This window comes from Brassica napus, chromosome C3 (genome assembly GCF_020379485.1).
Source record: "Brassica napus cultivar Da-Ae chromosome C3, Da-Ae, whole genome shotgun sequence".
In the NCBI taxonomy this organism is placed as follows: domain Eukaryota; kingdom Viridiplantae; phylum Streptophyta; class Magnoliopsida; order Brassicales; family Brassicaceae; genus Brassica; species Brassica napus.
In genome coordinates this window covers 11892336-11912965 of record NC_063446.1, presented here as the reverse complement: position 1 = coordinate 11912965, position 20630 = coordinate 11892336, and the positions used below count along the sequence as shown (strand labels likewise).

Genomic DNA, 20630 nt, shown 5'->3' with positions numbered 1-20630 from the left:
AAGCAAATCAAGAAACATATGAAGAGTATACTGAAATTCATGGAGATGCCCTTGCAATAAAAAACTTCATCATGAACCACAACATGAGACTAGCAATTTTTGGTGAGTTCTGTCCGCTGAGATCACTTAAGGTTGCTGATACACGGTTTGCCTCAATCATTGTGATGCTTAAGAGATTGAAGCTTATCAAAAGGGGTCTTCAAGTCATGGTTATAAGTGAAGAATGGTCTACTTACAGAGATGATGACATTGGGAAAGCAAGCTTTGTTAAAGAGAAGATTGTGGATGATGGCTGGTGGGAAAAGGTATCTTATATTATAGATTTCACAAGATCTATATATGAGATGCTTAGATTTTGCGACACCGACAAGCCAAGTCTTCACTTGGTATAAGAGATGTGGGATCCTATGATCGAAAAGGTGAAAGCTGAGATTTACAAGAGAGAGAAAAGCGTTCAATGTCTGAATTCAGTCCCTTCTACGATGTTGTTTATGAAATTTTGGTGGCTCGCTGGATAAAAAATAACACTCCCCTACATTGTCTAGCTCATTCTTTAAATCCAAAGTATGATTTTAAAATTTTAATATATGATTTATCATTTCATTTTTCCTGTCACATGTAGTTTATATACATGTTCTGTATTTTGTAGATTTTATAGTGATGATTGGCTGAATGAAGATTTGGCAAGAAAAGGTCCACATAGAGATTCAGAAAATTTTCATGAAAGGATAAAGTGCTTTCGAAGATTGTTTCCAAGCAATGAGGATCACATGAAAGTTATGGAGGAGTATGCTTTGTTCTCGATGAAGAGTGGTCCTTTTGAAGATTTAACATGAATTTCAATGATGTCTACTATGGATCCAAAAAGTTGGTGGGATAACTTTGGTGTTCAAACTCCTCTACTCTAAACTTTAGCTTTTAAGTTACTTGGACAGCCTAGTTCATCTTCATGTGCTGAGTGTAATTGGAGTACTTACTCATTCATTCATTCACTAAGAAAGAACATGTTAAATTCTAGTCGTGCTCAACAGTTGGTTTTCATCCACAACAACCTAAGACATCTATCAAGGAATTCTCATCAATATGAAGCTGAAAAGACCAAGATGTGGGACGTTGGTAGAGATGGATTTGATTCTACGGAAAATGTAGGATTCTTGGAGTTTGCTGACCTTTCACTAGATGAACCGGATTTCAAAAATGAGTTACTAGATGATTAGCTTATTCTGTTGCTGTTTAGTATTTTGATCAAGTGTGTTTGCTACTGTTTCTGTTGCTGTATAGTATTTTGATCAAGTGTGTTTACTGTTGTTTCTGTTGCTGTCTAGTATTTTGATCAAGTGTGTTTAGTGTTGTTTCTGATGTTGTCTAGTATTTTGATCAAGTGTGTTTGCTTTTGTTAAAACTTGTGTTTCAGATTTTAATATTTTAACTTATGTATATTATTATATTTTCTTATAATTTGGTTGTTGTTTCTATGTCGTACCCGTATCTAAATTTTTTAAGTTTGTTGTTTCCCGTCCCCGTTTCATGTAACTGTTCCCATCCCAGGGCTGATTAGTTTATATATATATAAAAAAAATATTTTGGGTTTTGGGTTTAATTATAAAATTATTTTGAAAAATTATTAAAATAAGATATAATAAGATATACTAAACAAAATAAATTCGACAAAATTATGGATTTAAACTAACATTGTTGGTTAATTTAACAAATTTATATTAATTTAGTTCGATTTAAATCACAATCGATTTAGAATTGTTTAAACCGCTCTGAGTCGAACAAATCGGATTTAAAGAGAATCACTTTGGTTAGGAGCGATTTGCTGGCTAGGCTCCCGCCTACAGATATTTTTAGAACCATGGATCTTTCTCAACTAGTAGATGATAAAGTAAGAACTAGTATAAAACCTACTCATGTTAATACAGGAGAACGTGTACATGCTACTAGGCAAAGTATCATAAGCCAGAAAAACGTGCATCCAGGAAGGAAACTACCGTCCTAGTAAAGAGCAACTCGCTAGCCACGTTGGTGTCCAACAGAGAAGCTGGATAAGCTTATGTACAATACAAGAACACCTCTTTCAATGCAACAGCCCATTTGGTCTGATCAGGACACCACTTTTCAGGTAAAACCCTTATAGAAGATGTTACTTTAACCCGAGTACAACATGTTAAAAACAGTTTACTTCGTTTATAGGAAGTAACACCAGACAGTGGGATTGAAACACCAGCAATGAGCGTGGGGAAACAGATAATGAGGAACCATGTAAGGAATCTTTTCAGCGTACTGAGTCTGAGTCCAAAGGAGAGAAGGATCATCAAGCTGAGATTTGGGATTGGTGGTGGGAAACAGAGATCGTTGTCGGAGATAGGAGAAATTTATGGACTGTCTAAGGAGAGGGTAAGGCAGCTAGAGAGCAGGGCATTGTACAAGCTTAAGCAGAACATGAACAGCCATGGACTCAGTGCTTATGCTGATTTTCTTGTCTAGCTCATGGAGACTATAGTTTTTTTCTTCTATTAATAACAATATGGTGTGTGTGTACAAAATAATATACTCAATAATATATACCTTTGATGATAGTGTTTTCTTGGATAAGAGTTGTATCCAAGATCCACTTTCATGGTTACATTGATTTTTTAATGATTTTAAAAATTCAATGAATTGTGATAATGCTTGTTTAAATTATATAAACTGGAGCTGCTTTATAATTTACTAACTCAATAGCATGTTTTGATTTGACTAAAAAATGTACTATATTAATATCGAATTTATAAGAATGAATATATTTTCTTGTAGATCCGTTATAAAGCTTTATAGAATACATTCAACAATATAATATCTTAAAATATTACACCAAAACCAAAATATCTTAAAATATTAGCGTCTAATTTAATTCATTACAAATATACTGGTGGTAGAAGAATGGGTATATATTTTCAACCATTTTGAGGTAGATATGCTATATATGTTTATATCCTATTGCAAGTTCTCTGAGTGATTTATAACTTTTGAATTGTCTTCCGACGCAACATTTTCACATGTTCATTCTACAGTAGAACACCCCCGCATTTATTCTAATACAAACAAATAGAAATGAATGAACTTTAATTTTTTAGTGTTCGTATACATTTTCATGATATTAAACTTCCTCTGAAAGTCTTCTGAAACTTACGAGCTTTGAAATTTTCTGTTGGAACCCTGCTACTGCTAGTTTTATTATACTGTTTTTTTTTTTTTTTGAAAAATCACTACAAGTATATTTTGAAATGATAAAGTTGCTCTCTACAAATTGGCTATTAGCATGTTTGAACAACGTTAAAAACAATAATGTTATATACATTTTTGGATAGCCACATATATATTATTTTCTTTATAATAATTAGAGACTTGACATCCACAACCAAATTAATCTTTACAGAATATGGTTGATAATGCTGAAAGCAATAAGCAACATAAATAGTATATTGTTGAAATTGTGTACTCTGAGCTTTTTTACATGTATATTTTGAAGGTGCAATTTAAATTTGATTCGTAAATTTTCAGGAAAAGCGTGTAAAGGTAATGTAGTACGAACCCAATAAATTGCAATGAAGACAACAGTTGTAACAGATGGTAGGGTTCGGCTTACACGGACGACCACTCACGTTCAGGCGCATGCCAATGCGGCAATTGCCTCGAACATTAATTAGCTCAATCTTGATTTTACATAGATGTCGACAAAAAATATACATTAGATGTCTACCAAATTAAATAAATAAATAAACAAAATAAATTTCAACTCTGCATAGTGCTTGTTTCTTTCCCTTACGACATAACATAACAGTGTATCTCAATAGTGTTTTTGTTTGATCTTTCATAGTCATACATGGTTTGCTTTGTATATAGTACATCTGTTTGATCAGTTTTTTTTCCAGAAATACTTAAATGGGTTATTTTGGTAAAAACTAAATACTCAAACTGATTTTAAATTAACGTTCAAATTTTATATCAAAATGCTAATATCATATACTATATGTCAACTACTTTGAAGTTAGTGACATTATATTCAAATAATCATTTGAAAGCAACCTCAAAAAGAATGATAATTCATTCTATTTTTGTTTGATTTAAGTTTCCTTGGTTTATTCCTAACTAGTATAAAACAAAAAACATACAACAACTTAAAAGTCTCCAATATTTTGGAGTCAAAGGATGCAATTTAAAATAGTTTTTAATAACATGCAAACATAAACAAAGTAAATACTCACCGCGTTTGGATGGCTTGGACACTTAGTAAAAAACATACTGTTGAGTTTTTGACAAAGATTGCCCCCTCCACTTGACAACTATATACTAAACTCTCCATATTTGTGTCTCTTCTACTAAATCAAAGCTCATAAGCAGAAACCTTCAAGCTCTTCCCTTTCCTGCACCTTTTTTTTGTTTTATTAAGAGTTTTTGGCACTAGGAGAGAAGAAACAATCAATGGCACCAGAGGAGAATAGCACGTGCGAGCCTTGCAAAACGTTCGGGCAAAAGTGCAGTCATGTCGTGAAGAAACAAAGAACCAAGTTTTATATTCTACGCCGTTGTATCGCTATGTTAGTCTGCTGGCGTGACAACAACCACGACCGCAACGACTCTTGATTGCTTCTTTTTGGATAAATTATTTTCCTTTTCTACTTAATTATTACTCTATTTATTCTTTTTTTTTTCGCTCAAAAGAAATGTAATTTAGTAGTTTTTCTTGCACTTACTCATTGTGTCATTATCTGAATTCAAAATCCACAGAATGTATGTCAAGTTCTTTTGGGTTATCTGGGGTTTTCATCTTCATAGTTTTAGAATTAATATATGCATATATCTATGTGCATACGTAATAGTTAGAGTAGTTCCTTTTTTGGTTGCAACTTCATCTTACTTTTTTTTTTTTGAAAAGGAGAGTCTTTAGTTTAGTGATACACCATTAAAGTAAAATTTCTTTATGTGTGTCAAAGGCAACTTCATCTTACTTTTTGTCATACTTGAAGACCAGTATACAAAACAACTCTGCATATATGACTAAGATTAAGAGGACCATATATTAATTTCCTCTGTCAAACTTAAAGACATTAATACATTTCTCGATTATATAGCATTTTATAAAAAATTACGTAGCATCAACCGACTTTCGCTATAAGTATACATTTTAAAAAGAATATTGTAAGAAGGCAACATCGAATCCATGAACACGCACTTGATTACGAGATACATCACAAACTGTAGCAATTTAATTATATTTTGTTAAATTAATTACAAGCAATTTATACATCACCAAATGTGCCAATTCATATGATATTTTGTTTAAAATTCATAATATGTATTGCAGAATTTAAATAAGAAGAAGGGTTATTTTACAAATTACAATTTTGTAATTCAAGAATTATTTTGAGGGGTTTTTGTAAAATAATTGGACACAAATCGATGACGTATTTTCTGCCAAAGCAATCAGCGTGAAGCCCTAAAGTACCGGAAATAGATGAAACGTGGGGAAATTCTGGCCTTTTGTATATATATATTGTTTATTTTTGGCCTTTTTGCATATTCAAAATTTCCTTTTGTTAATTTAAAAACTAAGGATTAAATAATATGTTTCAATATTAAGGGTCCGAATGGTAACCGCGGTTTTGATAATATAAGCGGTGTGGAATTAGAGTGTGGTACGGTGCAACTGCGGTTCATGCGGTTTGCGGGACAAGTGCGGATTCCATAAAAAAGTAATGCGGTACGGTGCAGCTGCGGTTCATACGGTTTGCGGGACAAGTGCGGATTTCATAGAAAAGGTAGTGCGGTTTTGATAAAAAGTAATGATGTTTTGATAGAAAAAAATAATGTAAAAAATATATTAATAAAATTTAAAATTGAATTTGTTTGCTTAGTAATAATATCATAATATTTTAAAAACCCGCAACCAAATAGAAATAATATAATATATAGTAAATATATATTTTACATTTGAATTTAGTGTTTAGCGATTAAACTTATTGTTAAGTATTTATAGTGTAGGATAGGTTTATGCATGGGCAAAAAATGAGAACCCAAGATTCAAACTTGAACAAAACCAAAATAAGTGAAATAGAAACTAAAACCTTTACATACTCAAACGGTTTCTATATTATATATTTGAAATAACTGGAACCGAACCGAGAACAAAAAAGATACCTGAATATATCAAAATATTAATGATATATAATATAACTAAAGTAGCCGATATTTTACTTGAATTACTCAAAATAAACGAACCGGAATCGAGATGAAATGGGAAATGATTAATTTTGGGTATTTAATGGTTCCTAGTTTTGGTAATTTAATTTTGGTATTTTCAGTTTATATGAAATAATTTAATCATTTTATAATCAAACTGACTATCGTTTATGTATTTTATGTATAATTATTTTATGATTATATTTGAAAACAATAAAATAAGTTAAAAGTTATAAAACATTTTTAAAGTAAATCATTGATAAAATTATCAGGAATTTAAACTAAAGAGCATATTTAACATGTTACTTATTAAAGTATATGGTGTTAATAAAGTGTTAATAATTAATTAATTTTTAAATAGAAAAATGTTGTCGACTGCGGTTTGTAAATGGATCGCTGGGTAGGGCTGGGACGGATCCGGATATCCGGGAAATTTAGGGTATCCGGATCCGGATCCGGATCCGTCGGATCCGTGGATTTAATATCCGGATCCGGATTCGTAGTTTCCGGATATCCGGATTTCGGATATCCGTCTCTATATTCTATTATCCGCGGATATCCGGATCCGGATCCGGTTCCGCAAAAATAATTAAAAATAATAATTTTTTTAAAAAACTAAAATTTTAAAAATAATACATAAATGAAATATTTATACAAGAGTTATAAATATATATATGTCTATAATGTTGTAAAAACTAAAATATAATATTACAAAATTAATTTATGTATAAATATTATTATATAAAGTATAAATATTAATGAAATTTAAAAAGTTAATGTGTTTTAAAAGTACGGATCCGGATCCGGATATCCGGACCTAAAAATTAAGATATCCTGATTCGGATCCAGTTTGGACGGATCCAAGATTTTACTATCCAGATTCGGATCCGGGCACCCCGGATATCCTATTTTCGGAGCGGATCCGGAGCGGATCTCGGATCAAATCCGGATCTCGGATAATAAGTCCCAGACCTATCGCTGGGTATAGGTTGATTGTAAATTGAGATGTGCGGTCCTTTGAAAAATGTACTATTTCGAAGAACGCGAACTATTCTTTTTGTTTTATTTGGAAAAACGCAAATGGTTAGAAAAAATGATGATTGGTAACATAAAGCGTTTTTTTTAAAGCTAGCATGAAATACGCACTCGGCTGTAGGGCTGGCATTTTATCCGTTAGATTTGATTCGATTCGTTATTTGTTTCGATTCGATCTGAAAATTCTGGATATCCGTAAACTTTCGAAGCAAATCAAATACTAAAAATCAATATCTGTTAAAATCGAAGTAAATCACAAATATTAAAATTTTGGGAAGCAGATATCCGATCCGATCAGGCAATATATAAATACATGTATATCTTGATTATATTTAAAGTTTTTAATGTATAAAATTATATAATTATTATTCTAACATATGATTTGATAAATTATATTCACATTATTAGTTATATAAAAGTATTACATAAAAGGAAGAGAACACATTTATGACAATTATAATTTTTTCTTAATTTTTTTGTTATTATAATTGTTAATTAAGTTCAAAAAATTTACAAAATATGTAGATTCACTACTTCTTTTAATTTTTATCATATATATATCATGCAAAAAATTATTTTACAAAACAAATTTGTATCAAATTTTTAAGATTATTTGTATTAATGAAAATATATGAGATATTCGTAAGTATTCGTAAATATCCGCAAATATCTATTTATTTTCTGGATATCCGTTTTTCCGAATATCTATATTTTTCCAAAGCAAAGCAAATCGAAAAATTAGATATTCGTGACATACGAAAAAAATCACAAATACCTTCAAAAACTCGGATATCCGATCCGTGCCTAGGCCTACTCAGCTGTATAAGTTGATTGGTGACAACAACGGTTTTCAAGAAAAACGCAAATGAATTCCGCGAATTTAATGCTTCCATTCATTACATAAATCACTGAATGAGAATAAAAATAGAAGCTGTCTCATATTCTAAAGATAGAAAAATTCTCTGCTTCAGAATAAAACACATCAAAATCATCATCAGGTTCGGAATCATCGCAGATAGACTCCGTCTCTTCTGCAAGTGATAATCTTGTCCTTTCTCTATTCCCTAGCTAGATAGTCGCAAATGACTTTTCCTTCAACAAATAATTTTCTTAAGAAATTATGTATACCTTTAGCAAAAAAAAAGAAAAGAAATTATGTATACACTAGGTAAATACCCGCGCTATGCCGCGGGAGATTTTTGTATAAAAATTTCATAAGTATTATATTTACTATATTTTTTCAACTTTTGATATCAAAAGAAATTTTGGTTGAAATGTGATGGTAGAATATATCAGTGTTCCCAAAGGCCAGCCAGCGATCGAGCACCCAAACACACCAAACAGAAAGAAAATAAAAAGAAAAATTTTAAAAAATTTTAAAAAATTTATCAAAAAAAAAAGGAAAATATCAATAGAAGTTACTTAATTGTAAGAATATGCTACCTTGAAAATATAGTGCAGTTATCGAGAATCATAGATATTGTACACTATAAAAAGAAGAGGTTTCACATAATAATTTTGAACAAAGTCAATGTTTTATGCACTTAACAGATAAATTGCTCCCTTTAAGATTGAATCATATTGTTAGATTCCTGCAATTTTAGTGAGTTCCTCTTGTTAAAATACTGTACTTGGTGATACAACGGAAAAGCGAACTGCCAAGAAAAGAAAAATATATATAAAAAGACAGATGAAACAAGAAATGTATCATATGAGAAAGAACAACCACTTATATTGATAAGAGTTGCTTTGTCACGTAAATAATCTAGGAGTTAGACTAAAAAATACCCGAAAGCTCTGGACCAGCAGTGGAATGGCGTTCGTTTAGTAGATGAACAAGCATTTTCCATTGAGTAGTTACAAAAGCTATTCAGCTCAGATCAAAACCAGCTTCGACGCTTATGGCGTACATCAATTTGGTCTCAAGTTTCTCTTTGCTGCATTACTGACAAAGAGATTTAATTTGATTTCTCCAATTATATAACATCGAGTGCAATACAAGTGATTCGAGACAAATGACCGAGGTTTTCTTGAAGTAAGCAAAATCCAATGGAGATGATGTGTTATGGCCCATAACTTATGGGGGACAAACCATTGATAGGGTGGAAGCTTGAGAAGGCTTTTTTACAAGTGGCTGATGTCGGTAGACTATCATCTGCTTCATTACTTGCGCTACTGACAGCCCTGAAACACAGTCCCAATGACCATGATTTTTAATGATTGTATTGCTGCTCCCAAATCACTTCACAAGTCAAAATGATTATCAGTCATGTGTAGGTACATCTAGATACAGAATGCAGGTTACAAGTATTTGAAACTGAGCAATGGCCTTCTCGAACAGCCTGTCCTAAAAATAAAACTACTATGATAATTGGGTAAAGAAGGTTGTAGCATGGGTGAACTTGGCATGTAGTTCAAATAAACACAAATTTTTGGTATAAACAATCATTTTCAAAATGTAAGTAAAAGGAAGGAAAGAAAACTTGGTGATACTGTTGTTGTTCTTGTTGATGATCACTCGATACTGGACTTGGCTGTTTGAAGATCGTAAACGATCTTAGAAAAAAGAAATTCCAATAAAATGATCATGGCTTGCTTCGTTTCTGCGAGCGTTAATAACTCAAAGAGGAGCTCGAGTTTCTTAGCTTCTGCGTTCACCTCCTGCATATTTTATCAAGTTGCTATCTTCGGTTAGTGATTTGCTGTCTGTAGACAATCATACAGTGAAAAAAAAACTGAAAGGTCCATGGCTGTTCTGTGATATCTCAAGAAGAAGAAACATAAGCTTTAAAGTTTTCTTAAACATTTCCCTGATAATCCTAAAAGACATAACTCGTGTCTTTGGACGTTTGATCATCTTTGCTCCTTTTTCCAATTTTATTTTTCACCTCACATCTACAAAGATTTCCTTTTACGAGACCTGATCTAAGTTAACCACAGAAACAACCAACGTATGTGGAGCTGAATAGTTAAGCTATTGAGGAGACTGGTGACTATTATTGTTAAGAAAACTCTCATATGAGTAATATCTCTTCCTGATGAAACAACCCGAGATTGCAGTGCCGTCGTCATCTCTCTCTCTCTCTTTTATATCCTCTGCTTTGGCCTCTACATTGACGTCCTTTATAAGTGAGGACTTTTCTTAACACATCTTAACACCGTCAAATCGATCTACCCCATGCTATGTCCTAAGTTTTAGTGGGCTTCCTGTTTTTTGATGAAAAGTCTTAGGATCAAAATCAAAACTTAATGAAAACGATGGTGGCTTCATTTGGATGGGAAGAGGGAGAATCATTTTTTTTATAATAATAATAGTATATTACAAAAATCCTTAAAAATTGGAGCATCAGTGGTTACAACACCGACTAACGTCGGAGAAACAGTGAAAACTTAAAACCATGGAGGAAACTTAGCTAAATCCTAATGGAGAATCAATACAAAAACTACAGAGGGGAAATGCGAGTGTGGGAAAGAAGACTTGAAGCACTTGACTTCCATCTCCGGCGGACACAAGCTATCCACCATATCCGACATCACCGGAACTTCTCAAAGCCGGTGTGTCCAAAACCAGCTAATCGATTTATTCACGATGAAGCTTCAGAGGTGGAGTTGCTCTCGCGGCCACGTCGGCAGACTCGCCAAGACGCCTGATTCTCGCTCTCCTCCTGCCGTCTCCGATGACGCCTCGTCGTCACGCATGGTCTAGATTCAACGCACATCTAGAAAATCAGCATGTCAAGAGCAGATCCGAGCTTCATTGGGCTAGAGTACTGAAGAAACCGCCATCCTTCAGCAGGACCCGTTGTCGCCGTAACCCTCACAACCGCTGGAGCAAAACCCTAGCCCCGATGAACTGACTTGCGACCTCTAGCTAGCCTCTGCACCGTCCTCAAGAGAAGAGGGCCTGCCGTTGAGTCGACGAGCCAGGGTTCACGTCGTGGTCCACCGCAACAGGAACCAATCCAGATCTAGGAGATGAACAGATGTGCCTCCTCGGTTTGTAACCACCGTCAGTTAAGAACGGTTCCGATAACTATAATGGGAGCGGAGAACCTTCTCACGGACCGGCATAGGACGCCGAGACCGGAGACGAAGAAGGCGAAAGGAGATCTAGAGAGAAAATGCTTTGGCCCGTGCAATCAGTTCATAGGCGTTTTCTATCCCCCGAAGAGGAAGAGGGAAAACCATTACGTGTATTCTCAGATGTGATGTGTATAAACTAAATGTTTTGATTGGATAGTTAAGTTTTTTCATTTATTCACATGTCATCTTGTCAAAGCTCTAAAAATCTGATGTGTCACACTTTGGAGAGAACTTTGTCTTATTATTGTGTTGATTCGAATGTTCTTTTGCTTAAATTTCTATGACTACTATACAATATTGACTCTATTCGGTAATATATTAAATCGAGTTGATACTAACTACCCATTTTCTGCTATATTAAATAATGGGACCATGTAAAACTCAAAACTAGCGATTGCGAGTGCGGTTGCGAGCGCGGTTGCGAGCGTTTGTGAATACGGGTGTTGCAGTTTAAAACATTATTAAAAAAATTGTACGACGTGGTACATCGGTTAGAAATTGGTGTGTTTGCGGGATATTTACGACTGGTTAACTACCAAACGCAGCAGTGGTTAAATAATAAATTAATAATATTTATATTTTATATAATTATAAAAATATTAAAAATCATACTATTATAATAGATATAAAAATTATATTTATAAATTACACTATTAATTTTTTTTAAAAATTATAGAAAATACTTTTGTTTTAATAATATAAATTAAAATATAATATATATTTTAGTATTTATATTATTTCAATATTAAATTTTAACTAAATATTTTTATTTTTATATGTATATAGTTAAAAAAAAATATTTTATCCTCTTGCAATGCAAACGCTAGTTGTAACCACCTTTTAAATTTTAGAGGTTCAAAGAGGTTTGTAGCGATTTATAGTGTTTTTCGTAATTGTTGCAAAACGTCAACAACCGCTACCAACTGCAAAAGTTGCATTTGTGAGTGTAGCGGGGAAACAACAATGAAACGTGAATAGTGAATATTATCAAATTTACCACGGAGTTTTGTTATTTCTATTTGAAACGTGCATGTTTGAACTTTGAATTTGGATAATGATATACAACAATGACATCAGTATAAACCACTAGATGGTCATTTATCTAGAAGTTCATGGATAGTAAAACACCTGAATATACAATTTAATCAACTCCATCTACATTCCATGCATATAATTAATTATTTCACTTATAACATAACCTATTAATATTTTGTTGACACAACAATAACATCAGTACGTATAAACCACTAGATGGTCATTCATCTAGAAATTAATGGATAGTAAAAACACATAAATATACAATTTAATCATCAACTCCATCTACATTCCATGCATATACAGATTAATACTTCACTTATAACAAAACCTATTAATATTTTGTTGACACAACAATAACATTCGTATAAACCTAATTTTATAGAAGTTAATGGATAGTAAAACACATGAAAATACAATTTAATCAACTCCATCTATATTCCATGCATATACAGATTAATCACTTCACTTATAACATGGCCTATTAATAATATGTTGACACTATGAAATTAGAAGCAAACTTTGACACTATGAGAAAAGAAGCAAAACTTAGTGATGCATTGCTGACACACACACGCAAAAAAAAAAAAAAACTAAGAGATCATATTACTTGATTTGTTGAGGGTAAAAGACAAAATTAATTATTCTCAGTGACTGCTTTGAAGTTTCAAACTATATAAAAGGTAACCTCCTAAGTGATGATGACAAAAACAAAAGAAAATGATAATGTTACTCTACTAATGATAGTTAAGAGATTATTCAGGAGGATTGTATTTTTCCACACGCTAACAAATCATTTAGTACGGCTGCAAACTCTGGATATATACTGAAAATTTCCAACCATGGAATCGAAAGAGAGATAATGGAGTAACAACATTGACTGACGCAATGAAGAAATAAAGATGGAGAGAACAGAGATGGAAAATAATTCTGAAAAGAAGTTCAGTACGACCTATAAGAGCCCACGTGGTCTTAGTCAAATTCATTCTATTATAAAACAAAAAAAAAGACTAGTAGGTGAGTGATCTTGTAGATACATTTTTTTATTGCATTAGAGCATCATTATCCCTGTATTTTAAGGGGGTTCTTAAGCATTATTAGGATTAAATGAAAAGAAAAAACAGCAATTAAAAGAAGAGACGTATCTTAAATAGGCAATGGAAGAAACGTATCTTGAAGACACGTGTTGGCAGATCACTTTCTCCTTTCTTTCGTTCGTGCTCTGTCTCTCTCTCGCTCACAATCTCCGATCCGAGAAATCGAGGAAGAAGCGGCAGAGATCGCAACCCGCCGCCGGAAGAAAGGTTCGTCAGTGAAGGATAATCCCAACCAGTCGTCTAATCCTTCATCTCTGCCTCCTCCTTCGCCGATCAACGCAGGAGAATCGGTCGTGGCGGGTACGACGGGGAAGGCGAAGAAGAAAGCCGGAGGAGCGAGGGATTTGAGGATTCTCAGCCCTGTCTTGTGGAGTGCGATAAGAGCACAATCATCAAACTGTGAGATACATCTTTTCTCTCCAAATCACGTACATTGATTTTGTCTTTAATATATGGCTTGTGTAATCTTTTTGATCGTGTGATTTATGGTCCATCTGAAGCAGGTGTTGACGAAGTTGGAGCCATGGCTGACCTCAAAGACAAAGTGGTTCTTGTGACAGGAGCTTCCTCTGGTATAGGAAAAGAGATCTGTCTTGATTTGGTCAAAGCTGGCTGTAAGATTATCGCAGCAGCACATCGTGTCGACCGCCTCAACTCTCTCTGCTCCAACATCAACAGCTTCGGTTCAACTGGAACCCAAGCCACAGCTCTCGAGCTAGACGTCGCATCGGTGCAGCCACCATTCGAAAAGCGGTTAAGGAAGCTTGGGAAGTATTTGGCCTATCTTCAGTCTGATGTTGGCCTTATCATTACTTTAGTACATTGTGAAACATTGTTTTATTTAAAGAAGTTGGCAAGGAATCTCATTGGGTTTGTTACTTCCAGATTCTACTACGGGCATATCACAATCATCTGTTTCCTCAAGTAAGGTATCTTACCTCCTGCCTTTGTGTGGCTAACTCTGATAGGTTATAGTTTTCACGGAAACATGAATTGCTGAAGTTATAGAGTTGATTTGGTGAGAAATAAAAATGGTGTTTGAATCATTTGATCACACTGTGGCGTGGAGGAGTTGAGAAGTAAATCGTTTTTCTCCTTGGCAAATTTTTTTTTTTTTTAAGAACCCCTAAATAAGAGGCTTGCAATGGAGCATGTAAATTTTAAGGTTTTTTTAATCCAGTCTCTTAATTCACTTTTACAATTAAAAAATATTAAAAAAAAAAATAAGAGACACATTTAGGGTCTCTAGAATAATGGTGCTCTTACACTTCTATTTAAAATGTTGATCTTAAAACTATTTTGAATTTATGAACAATTAGAGAACAAAAGTTTTTTTTTTTTTGAGAATAAAAGTTACGATAAGAATCTTAGTAAAACCAACAACGATATCAGATTCGAGGCTACGAAATGACTTTTATTCAATAAAGTTATATTTATTTGCAGTATATATCTAGTAGAGTTTATAGTGAATAAATTGAAAAATGAAAAAAAAAAACGGATCGACGTAGAGTTAGCCGTAGAGCTCTAAAGTATTTTTTGTTACAATATGAACAAATCAGTTCCCTCTTCCTTTGAGTCTCTTTCACTTGTTTGGATAACTTATCATCTCTTAACATAATCAGCATATCAAGTCTTCAACTTGGGCCAATCCACTTATTATCCATAACTTGAGCCAATCCACTTGTTGTTTCATTTCAGACAATGTCTACGTGACAATCATAATGCAGTAACAATAAAATACACATCCACTTAGTTTGCAACCACAAAATACACATCCACTAATTTTGAATTTATTTAACCGTTGAGTTACTTGTATTTTCTGTTGCCAGATCAACTTCCATGAAGGAGACATGGGTGACCTTTGATTGGATTTTGCAACCTATCACCTAATTCATATTATCATCATCATTATTAGGTACTAGTTTAATATTTGTCAATATGTTTGAGCAACGACAAAACATCTTAGTGGATTCCCATTTTGATTAAATAGACTAATTGATCATTCAGATGCATGATATTACTTTAAATAAATTGATGATATTTGTAGATATTTAATACCGGTTCTCTAATATTAATTAAATTCAAAAAATTCCAAATACATTTTTAGGTAAAGACATACCTTTTTGAAAACTGAGGCTAAACGATAGAAGATAGAAGATGTTTGGCTTCTTTTTTTTTTTTTTGGTAACACAGAAGATGTTTGGCTTATTTCATCTTCTTTAGCCCCGAGTGATATAACTTCTTTACTTTATTTGTATTGTCGCTTTCTTAACATCTCCCACTAGTTCATCGTTACGTGAGACCTAATATTTGGCCATTTGGGTCATATACTTAAAAAAAAAAAAAAAAATTGGGTCATATGCTTAAGAAAGCGTTGACGATAGCATGGGAAACCAGTTTTTGTTACGGAAGCGTCGTATTGCAAACGGGGGAGACGCAGAATTTGTTGACTTTAATATCATTATAGGTCCCGCTATTACTATGCATGCACCGTAACTTTACTTTTTATTTCTATATAACGATCGTTTCGATCGTTTGTAAGACACATTCATCCTTCTCTTTCTAATAACACATCTTCTCTTCTTATCAATGTTATCTTCTTCGTACGTGTATAAAATTTTGCCCTTATTTAAATTCCTGCGATATAATAAAATACCAGTTCTTTTTATAACACGTTATCAGCACGATCACTCTGCGATTCGGTAAAATTTATTTGTATCATTTATACCCTGTTATAATGGTCGGTATACCGTCTCTACTATTATTTATATCATGTTATAGTGGTCGGAATACCGCCTATATTATTTACTAGTAATTTAATTTATTTATTGGTCGGTCGAACCGCCTTATATTCTGTTTATTATTCATTGGTCGGCCGAGCCGCCTTATATTCTGTTTATTATTAATTGGTCGGTCGAGCCGCCGTATAATTTATTTATTACTCGGTATTGATCGGCTAAGCCGTCGCATGATTTCTTGTCATAACATAAATATTTCAATGCCATAATGTTTTTTTACTTTTATGAAATTTTATAGATTTGATTGACTGTTTAATACGATATTTTCAGACTGATTTTTGGTGCACTCGATTTAACACCAACGGTCACAAAAAAAAAATTTCAAAAATATTTCCTTTCTCCAACGGTCATGAACAGTAATTTTCATCTATAAATACAACTCATTTTCACTCCATTTCATCATCCAAAACATTTCATCTTCTCTCAAAAATTTCAAATCGCTCTCCTCCGATTTTTCATTTCAAGAAAGATGATTCGCGCACTTTTGTTTTTATGTGCCATTTTTATTTGTGTTTCTATTTATGGTTTATTCGTTGGAGAATTTACTCCGAGTGAATTTAAGATGAATACCGGTTTAATTTTCTTTACATCGCTTCTCCTTGTAATTGCTTGCATGATTAATGTAAACGGTTCCTTTTAATATGAATAATATTCTAATAATTTTTATTTATGTGTTTTAGAAATACAAATGGCAAACATCGAGAAACTCCAGTTCCCGGCTCTGAAAGTAACCGGCGAAAACTATGTCAGATGGGTCACAAATGTGAAACCTTATCTTGTAATAAAAAAGATAACCGAAGCGATAAAAGTCGGTAACAAATCGCCACCCGAGCATATAGCCGAAGCGATAATCTTCCTGAAGAAGCACTTAGATGAGAATCTAACTCACGACTATGGAGACGTTGAGGACCCATCCGTACTATGGCAAGCCTTGAAAGACAGATTCGATAATCAAAAGGAAATCAATCTCCCTCACGCTCTTGAAGAGTGGAAAACCCTGAGGTTTCAGGATTTCCAAAGGGTTAGAGATTACAATTCCACTATCTTGAGGATAGTTGCACAATTAAAATATTGTGGTAACCCTGTCACCGAAGCAGAAATGCTTGACAAGACATACAATACTTTCCACAAAGAACACAACGTCTTATCCTGAATTTACAGAAAATGTGGGTACACCAAATTTTCTGAATTGATGGTAACACTCATGTTGGCTGAAAAGAACGATGAGTTACTAATCAAAAACCATAATTCCCGACCTACGGGAGCCAAGACATTTCCCGAAGTGAATGCTACGGTGGTAGAATATTCGGGAAGGAGAAACCAGACCAACCGAGGTCGTGGTCGGCGTTTCAACAACAAACGTGGAAAGCCTTACTATCTTAAAAGTATTAGATCTAACAAATGGGTTAGATCTGAACAACCTCCTAAAGGCAAAGAAACCGAAGAGGATACCACAAAGAAAAGTGAGACTGTATGTTACAGATGTGGATGTAAAGGACATTGTTCCCGTACCTGTCGTACTCCCCCACATTTGTGCAAATTATATCAAGAGTCCGTAAAAGGAAATGCTTAAGAAGTGAATCTCACGGAAAACGTTGAAGGGATCTCATACCTTGAATCCTCTGATTTCGCAAATGAGCTGGACTAGAATACTCTTGAAGAGTACAGAAATGTTTCTAATAAGACTACTGAATAGTCCTTATTTGTAATGTATAATAATTATGTTTTTCAAAGAATAATGTTGTTTTAACAACAATATATGTATAATTATTGTGTGTTTTCTTTATATAATCAATTAATAAATTTCACGTTTCACTCTTGTTTAATGTTTATGATAATTTCAGAAATGGATCAAAACGCAAATGGAACAAACTCTAAGAAAGAGATTCAAGAGATATGTATACTAGATAGTGGAACAACGCACACTATCTTGAGAAAAAATATATATTTCTCAGATATAAAACCAAAAAGAATTACTGTCAATACAATATCAGGTCCTGCAGACTTGATTGAAGAAAATGGTAAAGCAAACTTTACATTGCCAAATGGAACAAAAATTTCCATAAATAATGCACTATATTCTCCAAATTCCAGAAGAAATTTGTTGAGTTTTAAAGACATATATCGTCAAGGATATGATACTCAGTCTGTAACTGAAAATGGAAAGAAGCGTATATATAATTTCTGATAAATTTGGCAAAAGACACATATTGGAAAAGTTTCCAGAACTTCCTTCGGGATTACACCATACTTATATCAATGCAATCGAATCAAATTTTATGGTAAAACAAAATCCAGAAGATTTTAATTTATGGCATGATCGCCTCGGTCACCCGGGCACCACAATGATGCGTAGAATCATAGAGAGCTCACATGGTCATTCACTGAAAATCCAGGAGATTTCTCAAGGGAATAAAATGACATGTGTTGCATGTTCTCTAGGAAAATTGATCGTAAGGCCATCGCCAACCAAAATCATAAAGAATCACCAAAGTTCTTTGAAAGAATTCAAGGTGATATATGTGGACCGATACATCCACCATGTGGACCATTCCACTATTTTATGGTATTAATTGACGCATCGAGTAGATGGTCACACGTTTGTCTATTATCATCTCGAAACATGGCATTTGCGAGATTTCTAACTGAGATAATCAAACTGCGGACACAGTTCCCTGATTATAATATTAAAAAAGTTAGATTAGACAACGCTGGTGAATTCACATCCCAAGCATTCAATGATTATTGTATGGTAACGGGAATTGAAGTTGAACATTCTGTGGCTCATGTTCATACGCAAAATGGTTTGGCTGAATCTTTAATTAAGCGTATGCAACTGATTGCAAGACCATTGATCATGAGATAAAAACTTCCAACCTCTGTATGGGGACATGCTATTTTGCACGCAGAAACACTCATTCGAATCAGACCGAGTGCATACCACAAGTATTCCCCACTAGAATTAGCGTTTGGTCGAGAACCAAATATTTCCCATTTAAGAATCTTTGGTTGTGCAGTATATGTGCCTGTAGCACCACCACAACGAACAAAGATGGGACCACAAAGAAGGTTGGGAATATATGTTGGTTGTGACTCTCATCAATTATAAGATACCTAGAACCACAGACTGGTGACGTCTTTACAGCACGTTTTGCTGATTGTCATTTTGACGAAAATGTATTCCCAGTTCTAGGGGGAGAAAACAAAAATGTTGGAAGTGATATAAAATGGAGTGTACCATTATTGTTATATATTGATCCTCCTACTAAAGAGTCAGAACTAGAAGTTCGACGAATTATGCATTTAAAGAGTATAGTTAACCAGCTACCTGATGCATTTGCAGATACCAAGACGGTAACTAAATCTCATATACCAGCTGCAAATGCTCATGCTCGTATCAAAATGCCAAATGAACAAGAAAATGAGGATGACACACGAGAGCCAAAAACACGCCTGAAGCGTGGTAGACCTGTTGGTTCTAAGGATAAGAATCCTAGGAAACAGAAGAAAGCTGAAATATATGATGCACCCAAAATAGCAGAAAATATTTTGGAAGAAATAAATGATAAGGACTCTGATGAATCAGAGCATCATGAATCGAAAGATAATCATGAGATTTCTATTAATTACATCCATAATAAAAGGATATGGAAAAGGAATGAAAATGATGACATTGGTGATGTTTTCTCATATCTTATGTCAAATGAGGTAAATGAAGATACCAATGATCCAGAACCGAAATCCATATATGAATGTCAAAAGAGACATGATTGGAATAAATGGAAAGAAGCAATACAAATCGAACTTGATTCGCTTAACAAACGAAAAGTGTTTGGATCTATTGTACTCACACCTGAAGATGTGAGACCAGTTGGGTACAGATGGATTTTCGTTCGAAAACGAAATGAGAAAAATGAGATTACAAGGTATAAAGCTCGCCTTGTAGCCCAACGATTTTCTCAAAGACCTGGTATTGATTATGAGGAAACATATTCTCATGTAATGGATGCGATCACATTTAGATTCCTGATGAGTCTAGCCGCTGATAAAAATCTTGAGATGCGTCTCATGGATGTTGTTACAGCTTATCTATATGGATCATTAGATACTGATATCTACATGAAAGTTCCTGATGAATTTAAAATGCCAGAAGCATTAAGTTCCAAACCTAAAGAGTTATGTGCAATAAAATTACAAAGATCATTATATGGGTTAAAGCAATCTGGACGTATGTGGTATAATCGTCTCAGTGATCATTTAATAAAAGAAGGATATGTGAATGACCCTATATGCCCATGTGTTTTCATCAAGAAAACAATATCCGGATTTGTAATAATCGTGGTATATGTCGATGATC

General features: G+C 33.7%; 3 protein-coding genes across 3 annotated transcripts; all 3 read left to right on the top strand.

Annotated features, from left to right (window-relative positions):
* The first annotated feature begins 1945 nt into the window (after nucleotides 1-1945).
* Nucleotides 1946-2719, top strand: LOC125584278 (RNA polymerase sigma factor sigF, chloroplastic-like). Its single transcript, XM_048752517.1, has 2 exons — nucleotides 1946-2125; nucleotides 2197-2719. The coding sequence occupies exons 1-2, from the start codon at nucleotides 2057-2059 to the stop codon at nucleotides 2488-2490; spliced, it is 363 nt and encodes a 120-aa protein (XP_048608474.1). The 5' UTR covers nucleotides 1946-2056; the 3' UTR covers nucleotides 2491-2719.
* Nucleotides 2720-3304: 585 nt separating this feature from the next.
* On the top strand, nucleotides 3305-6587 carry BNAA03G16910D (small polypeptide DEVIL 16). Its single transcript, XM_048752516.1, has one exon. The coding sequence runs from the start codon at nucleotides 4468-4470 to the stop codon at nucleotides 4627-4629; it is 162 nt and encodes a 53-aa protein (XP_048608473.1). The 5' UTR covers nucleotides 3305-4467; the 3' UTR covers nucleotides 4630-6587.
* Nucleotides 6588-13556: 6969 nt separating this feature from the next.
* On the top strand, nucleotides 13557-14619 carry LOC125584277 (peroxisomal trans-2-enoyl-CoA reductase-like). The gene is made up of 2 exons (XM_048752515.1): nucleotides 13557-13874; nucleotides 13979-14619. The coding sequence occupies exon 2, from the start codon at nucleotides 13999-14001 to the stop codon at nucleotides 14401-14403; it is 405 nt and encodes a 134-aa protein (XP_048608472.1). The 5' UTR covers nucleotides 13557-13874; nucleotides 13979-13998; the 3' UTR covers nucleotides 14404-14619.
* Nucleotides 14620-20630: the final 6011 nt, after the last annotated feature.